Genomic DNA, 12,292 nt, shown 5'->3' on the forward strand with positions numbered 1-12,292 from the left:
TGCAGTTTTACTGTACAGTATTTTATTGAGTATTAAAAATATTGGAGCATGGAATGACAAACATATTTCAGTCATATATCTAGTTTTACCCAATGTTGAAGATATTATAAGAACATAGAAAATAAAAATAACGATAAATAATCCTTCACTTGGTCATTCTGTTTTTGTTTAGGGCCCTAAAATCATTAAATTCACCCCTGCATCAACTAATATCACCAGCTCCTCACCACTGCAACCGCCATCCACCCCCTACCCCCCCCATTCACAGCCAAGTGGTTCCATCTCACCAGTTGTATTTATTATTGAAATGTTAGAGGCCTATTCCATCACATGAGGCCCACCAGCTCAATGTTTCCTTGACTTGAGGAAATTGGAAAAACTGAAGTGTTGATTGTTTTGATGTGAAGTCTCTCCTCTTCCATGAGGTATCAAGTTCTGAGTTCCACAGAAACCTTTTAGACATTGGGCAACACACTGAGGCAATTGCAACTGGTGAGATAGCCTCAGTTAAAAGACTATAGCCCACTGACTGAGTGTTATGTCTCTGTTCATCCTCCCAAAGTAACTAATACAGTAACTAAACTCAGGTGTGTGCTCCCACAATACAATTTTCATGTGTACAATGACGTCTAACTGAGGAGAGACAAGCATTCATTGTGAGAGCAGCCCCTGGCACCGACTAACCTTAATCATAAGCAACACAGACCTGATTGTTTACCGTCCAGATAGGCACTTGGCTCAATTTAATCAACATCAGAAATGAGCTACTTTTGGATCCTAGAGTGCAACAACTGATATATTGGACTGAGAAAAGAGGAGCTGTTCTAAGGGCTGGTTATGGAACTTCACCTTTTTATTTTATTCAACACTAAATCCACTTTTTGTCATTATATAAAACTAGCAATTTATCATGGGCACAGTCTGTATGTGTTCATAATGAGGAAAATAGTTTGTTTCTTTTTCTAAATCTATTCTTTCTGTTCTCTAGACTCCCCAATACACTGTTTGTGAATGTCAAGGTTCGAGTACATTCTTTAAAACTGTGAATGGAGGATATAAATTCATCTTCATAGCACTTATTTTAAGCTAATTTTATCGAGTTTCGTCCATAAAATGGCAGTTACGATGTCCCACACTGACATTTTCAAACTGCCACCTTTTTTCATCCCGAACCCCAAAATACTCATGCTACAATTGTACAAAGTAAGAAGCAAAGACTCATTCGAGAAGCTGAGAATATCAAGAATCTAAAAAGCAAGCTAGTAGATCAGTTTTCACCAATAAACCCAGTTTCAATGAATCACATATGCAGTACAAGTGTGATTTGGTACCAGGTGCCACACATTGCACCAACACCTGTCCCTGTGGTTGATTTTCATTAGAGATATAGGCAGGTCAGGCATATTATATCTATATTTCCCACAAAGCCAATACAATAATTAATAATATAATTATTTATAATGATTTGCAGATAGCTATCGCTATCTTGGCTTCATCGAATTATTGTCAAAGTACATAAAGTTATGAAACAAAACAAAATGTTTGTTTCTATTGATTTATTTGTTTTGCTTCGCCTTTTATACTGTTTGTCTCTAGTTGACCACATCCTGGAAATCTTAAACCAGCCTGGAAACAGCATCACCGGCTCCAAGTCCTTGTTCCCCCAGATCACTGACTTTTCACATGTGACCAGCGAAGCTATCCAGGGCAGTGGAGACATAGACTCTCTTGAGCCCACACCCATCAAACTGCCTCCAACTGTCAGCTTCTTCAATGGAAAACACGAGGTAGTTGGACATTTTTAAGGATCATGTTGGTTCATTCCAATGAGTTTTATTTTTGTAGTTTTGTCCAGTGTTTCAGTAAATATATTGCTATAATATATGTTCTCGTGGCTTGTCCTTGGTGTTTTGTTGCTGCTTCTTTTGTAGTTTCTTTTGGGAATTAAAATGAGTTTAATCAAATAAAAGAACATTTTAAGTCAAACAGCTAAATCAACCTCTGAAGAGAAAGTTTTGAGTTATTTGCCTAAAATTGATTAAATATTTGTATTTTTTGTGTCCATGCTCATTACATTTCAGTTTTGATCAAAATGTGACACATTTCCCCAGTGGTTATGATTTCAGAGTTGTATATTCATAGTGTTCTTTGATTATTATCACTGACCCAAGTTGTATTGAATTGAAATGATCCTTTGAAGAGACATGACTGATTCTCCTGTATTGACCTGTCTTCCTGCTCTTCTGATCTGACCAGGTGACTTTCGAGCCAGAGCAGCCAGAGGAAGCTAGAGGGGATCAGTTTGAGACAGCTACTCCTGTTCGAGTAGAAGACATGGAGGTGGAGGAGAAGGACGGCAGGGAAAGCGTGACTCCTTTTGACTATAATGTCTTAGAAATCCAAACAGAGGAGACAAAGGCAGAGGAAACCAGTGATGCAGTCACTCATCCTGCACCTATGTACCCAGATGTAGATACAGACTGGGACACTGACGTATACAAGGTCCATTATGACTTTACAGATTTTGAAAGAGTCAGAACTCAAGAACCAGATGATCAGACCACCACAACCCCAAACATGCACCATGTCTCATCACTAGCATCCACCACACCATCAGGGCCAGTCCTCCCCGGTGTATCCCAGCCTGTCACTGATGCTGTCTCTGCCTGTGAGCAAACACAAGGTTCTCCAAACTGTGACACAGATGCTGCTGCACAGGAGGGCTCTGCACATGATGCTTTGCCCACTCCAGCTGCAGACAGCCAGTTGGGCATGATGACTGATGAGGCTGAAATTGGGGGGACGGAGTTCCCTACTTTTATCCCAGACCCACAATCACGAGAAACCACCACACAATCCCAGACTGAAGACTTTGAAGCATCTGCCTCTGGAGAAGATGAGGCTTCAGGACAAGACCCACCGGAGACCCCTGGACTTACCAGCACACACCCACCGATTTATTCTACCCTTCACACCCAGCATACTCAACCTTCAGCAGGTACCGAAGTTTTTTATGGTGTTGAAACAGGTACAGAAACAGGATCAGGTGCAGGGCAGCTGTCTAGAGGCTGGGCTGTTTCTGAGGTGGCTGTTTTAAAGCAAACCACTCTCCCCACACACATGAAGGTAACAACCTCTGAATCTAGCACATCAAAACCCTCCACACATCGCTCCCTTGCTGCCACAGACGATAAGAATCATCCCGCTGTTGCCGCTGAGCCTGCACCCACAACCTCTGATGGCGAAGACACGCACCCCACCGACACTAACAGAGACCAGGCTAAACAGTCCACCACAAGTTCCTCTAAGTATGTAAGCCAGCCAATGCTCTCCACTTCATCACCCTTGTACACATTCGAACAAAGCACCCACTCCGTCCCCCAGTGGGCACTGTTCCCTGACCCAGCTGCAACCCCTCTCCCAGAGGATGATTTGATGGATTACGACAGAATGATTGTCCCTTCTCTGGTGGAGTCGCTCCCTCAGATACCAGAGGAGACCATGGCCACAGAGCAACCAGAGTCCGGCACTGATTCAACTTATTCTGTGGAGGCCAGTTCTGTGAATGTCAGAGGTACAGTAACTTAATTGTTAGTGGATTGTTATGGAGCTACTTCATTGTTGTCCTATTTATGGGATGTCTGAGAGTGAAGCAAAACCCATAATCGCCTTAGCCTACAAATCTAAAATCTTCAAATCAGTTGTTTGAAAAAAGTTCCAAATTTTCTGCCATGTTTTAAACCAAACCTTTAAACAATTTACCAAGACACACATTACACAACAATTGCATCCATTCCCACTGCAGACACAAGTTAGTTGGTGTTAGTGGGCTTTTTAACCACTACAAAAAGGATTGAAGAGAAGTTGACATGTCCCAGGAAAAGAGTGAACATCTCCACAATTTAAGAATCCTTGTAGGCAGGAGTAGCCCTGCACTGCAATTTAGCTTAGCTGGCTCTGGTCAAGTTGCATTTTAACTTACATTTTTGGTGTAAGGTTAAAGAAGCTTAATCATACATGGACAGGCTTGCTGTGCTGAGATACAGTTATTAAGCTATATAGTAGAATCAATGAGTGACAGGACATTTCAGCACTGCTAATGATGCACTTACTAGCATGTTATTCATGGGTTTTCCTTTGCATTGGGCTATTTGTGTAGACCTCCTACCTTGCTCAACTGGTGTGTGTCAGAATGGAGGCTCCTGCTACAAGAGGGGAGCACAAAATATCTGCGCGTGTGCACCTGGATACACTGGGCAGCACTGTGAAACAGGTACACAAACACATACTACACACTCAAGCACAGAGACAGAGAATTATTATTATTTTTTTACAAACTATACTGACCCCCTAGTGACAGATGGATGGCGTGGAATAATAACAGGCTTGTGCTGTGTGTCTGCAGATGTTGATGAGTGCCAGTCTAACCCGTGTATGAACGGAGCCACCTGTCTGGATGGAGTCAACTCCTTCACCTGTCTCTGCCTGCCCAGCTACGCAGGAGAGCTCTGTGAACAAGGTCAGAGGCTTCTCAATAATTACATTCAAAAGATGTTCAAAATTAAAGCACTACTGAAATCTTTCTTAATATTACACTTTAATATAAATCAAGTCTTATTTGTATTTTATGATAATGGTTAATGGAATGTATTTCATGTGGGACGACTAGCCGAAACTGGAACCGGTGACATTTTGGTTTGTAAATAACTTGCTCTAACTCTAGCTCAAGTAACAAATGGGTTTTCATTTTTTCAAAAACAAAGTTTAAAAGAAAGGGAATTAAAGTGTAATATGGTCACATGAATTCAACAGTTCAGCCCTTGCTGCCAAATCCTACTTTGCAGGATTGACAGTGTTTGTGGTGCCACATTGTAAACAAAACACCTTTTTATCTAGATTACTGGAAGCACTTAATTTGAAGGTAGAACCAAAAGTGGACAGAAGCCTGAAGTGTTGCTAATAGTCTCTCCTGTCTTGAATATTACTGAATATTTATGTCCTACTGAATATCATTGTTAGGTGTTTGTAGGGAAGATTCATTCGTGACTAGTCAAAGCTTGGACAAATACATCTTGCAAACTTAGTTGAAATATGTAACCCTGTTATGTGGTCATGTTACTGTAACTGTGTCACACAAAACTATCACTAAATTAAAAATGTTCAATTTCTGAGAATATTTATTAATAATTAATATTTAGGTACATTGGATAATGTCGGATTCTTGTTTAATAATAAAAATAATTATCAATAATTATTATAATAATGGTCAAATCTTCAAAGCATTCAGGTCAAAGTTTGTGTTTTGTTTCTTAACATCTTGTGAAGGAAATATGAAGAGGTTTCTTCATCATATGGCAGCTAGTGTTTGTTGTCAGGTCAGAATTGTTTTCGTCATGCTGTTTTATCACTGATTATAAGCAAAGCTACAATACTGTATACGACCCAGAGTTAATTTATTTTCTTAGAATAGATCTTATCATGTGTACTAGGAACCCATGTGCACACAGGTAGAAACAGAATGTAGTCTAAAGGTTATAACAGTCTCTGGTCTCCAGCCGTCCTGCAGCACTGGGCGTTGGCTCTTCAACAGATTAGTTCCAGCCTCTCGTCCAACATTTCTGTCATTACTCAGCACCTAATTGAGGTTCAGGCAAACAAGTGGACTCCAGGGATTAATATTTTCCATGAACATTCACCAGCTTTAAGGTTCGAGATATTAATATGTCTTCCTGTTGTTTTATGAGCAGGACTAAGGTGATGCATCAGTTCAGTTATTATACTAACAGCTTTAATAGGCAAGGGATTGTAAAAGTCCATTTTCAAAGTTTATCACTGAACTGCATCGATTTCTTAAACATGAATGACTGAGGTAATATTGTACATTAATACATACATTAAACAGCTGTATGCATCATATATTCTTATATGTTCACAAAATTCACACATTTATACCAACTTTAAGCTCTTTGAAAAAAACCCACCATTACAAGGTTATTGTAACTAACTTACTGTAAATGTAAAAGTACCTACAGCCACTATGCAGTATGCAGAATGGTGTCTGTCAGAGTTATATGAAATGTACTACATGTATCATTATTAATGACACATTAACATGCAAGCAGAAATAGAAGGGATTCTAGTTTCTACATAAATCTGTGACTTAATTTACTGCAGCATACTGTATGCTCTCATTATAGATTTACAATAATCTCCAAAGTAACCATTAAATATAAAGGTAGTGATGTAATAACTATGTTATGTTCTCTTGAAATGTTGTAGGCATAGAGGAGCATGAAATAGTATTAAAGTAAAGCACTCAAGTAAAGTAAATGTTTATCAGAAGTAAACACACTCAGTGTATCTCCACTACTGATCAGCATTGGTTTAAATATGTAAAATTGAATGTCTTTATTTTTTAATTCATAGTTTTCAAGCCTCTTTCATTATCACTCCATAACAAAAAGTAGTATAAACAAGAATTGTAAATCCCAGTGTGCAGGGTGTATCCATGTGAATCCATTTAAAGGTTGTATGCAACGTAATGTAGCAACTTGGATGTAAATAAGATCCCTGTGTAGTTTATACAGGGCATCTTAATACAGTAGTTGGCAGACAGAGAAGCAGAGACACAGATGTCTTCTCGTAGTTTTTTGCCAGTGGAAAGAAAGAGAAAGAAACAGATAATTGCTCCATTATTTTGCCAGAAAGCTTTTGCAGCTGTGTGGCTAAATACTGCCTCAGACTTATTAAACTCTTTATTATAGTCAGGCTCTCCCTCCAATTCTGGAAGAAGCACTGTTTGGGCTGGCCTTCTCTACCCCACCAATTCCCTCTGTATATCAGAATAGTGTTGTGCGACTTCCAAACTGCCGGGAGGAGAGTCATGGATTATTGCTCTGCATTTATTAGTGGGCATGGAAACCTCACCTGACCCTCCAGGTGGCTACACAATGCAATTGTAAAGACGAAGTGGGCTGACGATAGCTAATATCCCAAAGCCTCGACAGCAACTTTTCATCACAGCTTTATTGGCATGCACATTATCCTGAAGCCATTGATACAAAGCAGCCATTGTTTACTGAGCCTGCCAAAGGAGAGAGCTGATTATATAGTTTAAAGTCATTGTATATCAAACCAAATGTGTGTGTTGTGCGTGAAAGTGTGTGTGTGTGTTTGACCTGCAGACAACTGGAGAGTTGTGAGGGTTAATGAAGTCCAACTGTATGTTACTGAGCTCATTGAATGAGGGGCCATTGTTCCCCAGCTGGACCTCAACTCCCCGACTCTCAGTCTCTCTCTCTTTCTCTCTTTCTCTCAACAGTTCGATGAGAAATAAACAAATCAGAGCTGTTGTGTAGCTGCAATAGGCTCAATGTTACAACACTGTGGGTCCAAACCAACTTGCTGTGGACTACAGTTACAGTATTAAGAGCCTTGTTCCAAACAGGACTGTCACACAGAATGTGAATTCTATTTTATCACACACTGTAAATCAATAACATTTTAATCAATAACACATATTTCAACATTTCTCAATCAGAGAACATGTGGACATCTTCAGAACATAAAATTCTGTTTGTTGATTATCGAGAGTTTGCAAGGCAGTTGTTCTATGTGACCTGTTTGGTCCAAACAAATTTAGGTCTGTTTGCCTGTTTAGTGCGACTTGTACGGGCCATTATGGAAGCTATTCTAACTCTCACGCTTGTGCCGTGTTCTGTTTACATCTATTTATTCATCGGGCCAGTGTGACCTACAAATTACCTACAGTCCAGGACATGGAAAAACTAAGGTGAAGTCATTGAGAAATCAAACTGCCTCAAGGTTGCAGGTGCATTCAGGAAAATACAGTATGTGCCTAGAATTTTTTTTTTCTTTTTTGAGAAAGTGCTTTAGAGTCAAATTGATTCAGATATTTCCTCACAGTGACTGTAGGATTAGTCATCTATCATTTGCAGATCATATTGAACAGAGGTCTCATACACCTGCATGAGGTAGTTGAGGTGGTAAAATTAAAATGCTGCCCGTACCATTGACCATATCATATTGTTTATTTTGGCAGTTAAATTAAATTAATTAAAAGGGACAGGAATGTTGCAACTATAAAAGTACCTGTCTACCCATAAAATAAGGTGAAATGTGTCTTTTTCCCCTGTTTCTGTCTATTTATGATACCCAAGGTTCAGTTGTAGTTACTTCATGAGCTCTTTAGAGAACAAACATGTAAAGTTGCTGCCATCAGTCACCAGAGGCTGAGTTTACCAACGATGAATAGGCCTTTTTATACAGCTCTTTTCCAGTCTTATCAACCCCTCAAAGCAAAGTTGCATTCACCCAGTCACACACATATTCATAGAGTATTTCTATGTGGAGTGCTTTTCTATCACAGACTATTAATACATTGTCATGAAATTCAGACTGGAGGTGCTGGGGATTGAACCCCTGACCTTTTGGTTTGTGGACAACCCTCTACCAGCTGAGCTTGAGCTGCATTCATTCAAAGTAGCATCAAGTACTGTGAATACACTGCTGAGTCAATACAACTGTCAGCATGCTTATTGTTTGTATAAGTACAGCAAATTCTTCAATAATACAGGCAGACTTTAGATAGTTGTTCTCAACATAGTATGTTATTGAAAAGTTGATGGTGTTTTTACAACTTTATTCAATATTAAGGTGCAGTGTGTAGAATTTTGTGATATCTAGTGTTGAAGTTGCGTGTTGAAGCTGAACACCCCTCACCTCACCCTCTCCTTCCAAACATGAAAAAGAACCTGTGGTAGCTTCAGTTGTCATAAAAACTCAAAGGTGATTAGTTTGTCCAGTCTGGACTAATGTAAAAAACATGGCGGCCTCTATAGAGAGGGTCCCCTCCATGTAAATATAAAGTATTTAAATATAAAGGGTCTTTTCTGGGGTAAAGAAAACTACAATTCATACAATTTAGATGAAATGAACTATTGAAAACATCATGAGGATTATTCTACGTTAAATTTCTGCCAATAGATCCCTTTCATCTAAATCTTACACACAGTTATTTAACTATTTCTCCTTCTTCTTTCTCACAGACACTGAGGTGTGTGGATTTGGTTGGCAGAAGTTCCAGTCCCATTGCTATAAGTACTTCACACACCGTCGCACCTGGGACGCTGCTGAGAGAGAGTGTCGGCTGCATGGTGCCCACCTGGCCAGCATCCTGTCACAGGAGGAACAACTGTTCATCAATCGTAAGTCCACGATGTGGCACTGGCGCAGTACAATGGAGCAACAGCTATGTGTTGCGGCATTCTCTGTCATTATAGATAGAAGATAGATTGGGATAATGAAATATATATTCTGTGTATGCGGAGGAAATAATCAGGAGACAGGTTGAGATCTAGATTCAGAGACAAGTCAGTCAGGTTTAGTCCAACTTATCCAGTGCATCAGAAGACGAGAGAAAACACAGCATTCTCATCAATATCAGTTTAGCAGCAATGCCCCTGTCTGTTGGTCCGGACTGAAATATCTCAACAACTATTGGATGAACATTTCTTGTTAATCTTCCAAACAATTTTTATGATCATTAAATTCGACTGAGAAGCTGAGCTACCAGGCCGACACTCCGATCCGAATCCAATGTTGTTGAAAATCAGATTTAAAAAACATATTAACTCTATTTTTGTGCCTCCCTTTGATAAACTGAACTCCACATGTCAGAGCATTCATCTCTAAAGCAGGTCTAGAAATGTTTTGCAGAGCTAAAGCCTCAATGCTGTGTAGGTCTGTGCTGTAATCCACAGATGAGAGTCCGTAAGATAGAATGAGTAATAAAACATAGTTTGTTTAAACAGAGAGAATACAAAGAGTTTACATGAAAAACCAAAGCTCAATGCATTTTTGTGATGCTGATTGAGAAGAAATGGGCTTGTTCGGTTCTCAAACATTTCCTCTGCTACCAGCTCTCCATCTCATTTGTTCACACCCGTGATTATTTTCCTCTGCACCTGATGCCATGCACATGTTCAAACCACAAACAAACTCTCATCAAAAGCAGGTGCAGGGTGATAATCCTGATCCCATGCGTCCTGGCAGCTGCTAACTAGCTGCCTCTTCACCAAAGGTGGAGGCTGCTCTCTGACATTGTTAAAATCTGCCCCATGTTCCTTACTGTGTGAGTTACATTAATGCAGACTCAAAGATAGTTTCTGGTGTGTTCTGCTCTGCAGGTCTGGGCAGTGATTACCAGTGGATTGGCCTGAATGACAAGATGTTTGAGAGGGACTTCAGGTGGACCGATGGCCGGCCAATGGTAAAACAATCACACAGTTTAACAGATAACCGTGTCTGCTCTGTCTCTACCAATGGGGATGTTATTTGTCCTCTTGCATCTAGACTAAAATTAGTCTATTTGATGGATTGCCAAAAAATTCAGCCCTGACATTCTCAGTTCCCAGACTATGAATCAGGCTTGTTTTGTTAATCCTCTGCAATTTCCTTTAGTGACACCATGAACCTCAGTTGTGGTTTTGGGTGAAATATCTCAACCACCATTGGATGGATTCTCATAACATCTGGTTCAGGCCTTCTTTCTATATCATGAAGTGAAATAACTGTGGTGACTTTCCATTTCTTTTTCAAAGAAGCAGACAAGATAGAAGTTGATCAAAGTTTTCTTTTCAGCATTATTTAATGTGCTAATTTATTAATTTTAAATTCAGTCATTGGACAAAAGTACCCAATATTCACTGGTCCGGGCCTCTTAAAGCTGAGAATTAGCTTTTTTCTTTCTAATTTTAAAATAAATTTCAACATTTGGTCAGACTTCACAATTGGAAGATGGCTCTGACAAAGTGTGATGGCCACTTTTATTAATAAAATAATTTATCAGTTAACTAAGAAAATGATCCACAGATTAGTTAAAACATAAACAGTGCCTTACAAGCATTAAGATATCAATCCATCCAATCATGCATCCATCCATTATCTATAATGCTCATCCTTTGAGGGTCGTGGAAGACACAAAATTGGTGAGAGTGGAACAGAGACAAATAACCATTCACGCTCACATTTTCGTCTATGGGTAATTTAAAGTCTCCAATCTGCATGCCATCGGACTGTGGGTGGTACCAAGTCAAAATCATGCAGACACAGGGCTAACATGTAAACTCCACAAGGAAGACCCCAGCCGACACAGGATTCAAACCAAAAACCTTGCTGTGGGGCAACAGTGGCAACCATTAAGAAACTGTGCCACCCAACATTAAGATACAGTTTCTACGATATATTTAGGAATGATCCCCAGCTGCCACTGCTGAACTTGATCAGAGGGTTTGACAGATTTTCTTATTCCATTTTTCTGCTGTTGAACACATCCCCTCCTTGCCAGTATTGATCCATACCATCTCCTCACCAACCTAAGACCACCACGCCCGCTCGTGTTTTTAGTCACAATGACGCAATCTCACACGCATCGTCCATCTGCTGGGAATAATCAGGTGATGCAGCATGTGAGCTGACTTATGCAGTGAAAGTGGAGGATGATGAGAGGAGAACGACTGAAATCTGACACTGGGGGGACTCTGTTGTTGTAATGTGTTATCATTCAGAATAGGGGCACACCCTTACTAGGGTGAAATTTGTTAAGAGTTGTGTGTGTGCATACAGTAGAGTACATGTTTTGTACAGGGGAACAGCATGCATACAGTCAGTGTGTTCTATTTATCATGGACTTTTTCATGGTCATGTCTAATTGTACAAACTATACAAACTAATCTTATCAGTAGATTTAAACCCCAGAAAGCGTTTGGTCTGTTTAAATCTGTGGTGATGGTTGTCTCTGTAGCACCACTCTCTGGTCTCTCAATGACTTACACCCAGCCACATGCGATGAATAAATCCCCCTCATGGGGATAGGCAGGGATTTCATAGCCCTTACATACACATATGTTTTTGTATATTGGAGCTCTATTAACTGAGGCAGGGTAATAGTGGAAATAATCTTAAGTTTCCCCATATGATGAAGTGATGACCTAGTTTTGAGACTTATAAGACAGTGTACAGAGGTATAAGGTACTGACTTAATCCTTATTACAGTTCACAGTAAAGTAGTAGAAACAAATTGTGTTCTGACAGCAATACGACCACTGGAGGCCGAACCAGCCAGACAGCTTCTTCCAGTCAGGAGAGGACTGTGTGGTGATGATTTGGCACGAGGAAGGACAGTGGAACGATGTGCCCTGCAACTATCACCTTACTTTCACCTGCAAAAAGGGAACAGGTAAGATCGTGAAGTAACACTCAAAACTCTCAA

At 39.9% G+C, this 12,292-nt stretch overlaps 1 protein-coding gene across 1 annotated transcript in view; it reads left to right on the top strand.

Moving 5' to 3' along the window:
- The window catches only part of vcanb (versican b), a 32,069-nt gene that overhangs the window by 15,802 nt on the left and 3,975 nt on the right, over positions 1 to 12,292 (top strand). Inside the window, exons 8-14 of the mRNA XM_020081570.2 lie at positions 1,597 to 1,787; positions 2,257 to 3,574; positions 4,160 to 4,273; positions 4,406 to 4,519; positions 9,069 to 9,227; positions 10,209 to 10,291; positions 12,115 to 12,259. Of these exons, the coding sequence (XP_019937129.2) occupies positions 1,597 to 1,787; positions 2,257 to 3,574; positions 4,160 to 4,273; positions 4,406 to 4,519; positions 9,069 to 9,227; positions 10,209 to 10,291; positions 12,115 to 12,259 (2,124 nt within the window). The remainder of the gene's footprint in view (positions 1 to 1,596; positions 1,788 to 2,256; positions 3,575 to 4,159; positions 4,274 to 4,405; positions 4,520 to 9,068; positions 9,228 to 10,208; positions 10,292 to 12,114; positions 12,260 to 12,292) is intronic.

The sequence above is a fragment of the Paralichthys olivaceus genome, chromosome 18, assembly GCF_024713975.1.
Source record: "Paralichthys olivaceus isolate ysfri-2021 chromosome 18, ASM2471397v2, whole genome shotgun sequence".
NCBI classification, from domain to species: domain Eukaryota; kingdom Metazoa; phylum Chordata; class Actinopteri; order Pleuronectiformes; family Paralichthyidae; genus Paralichthys; species Paralichthys olivaceus.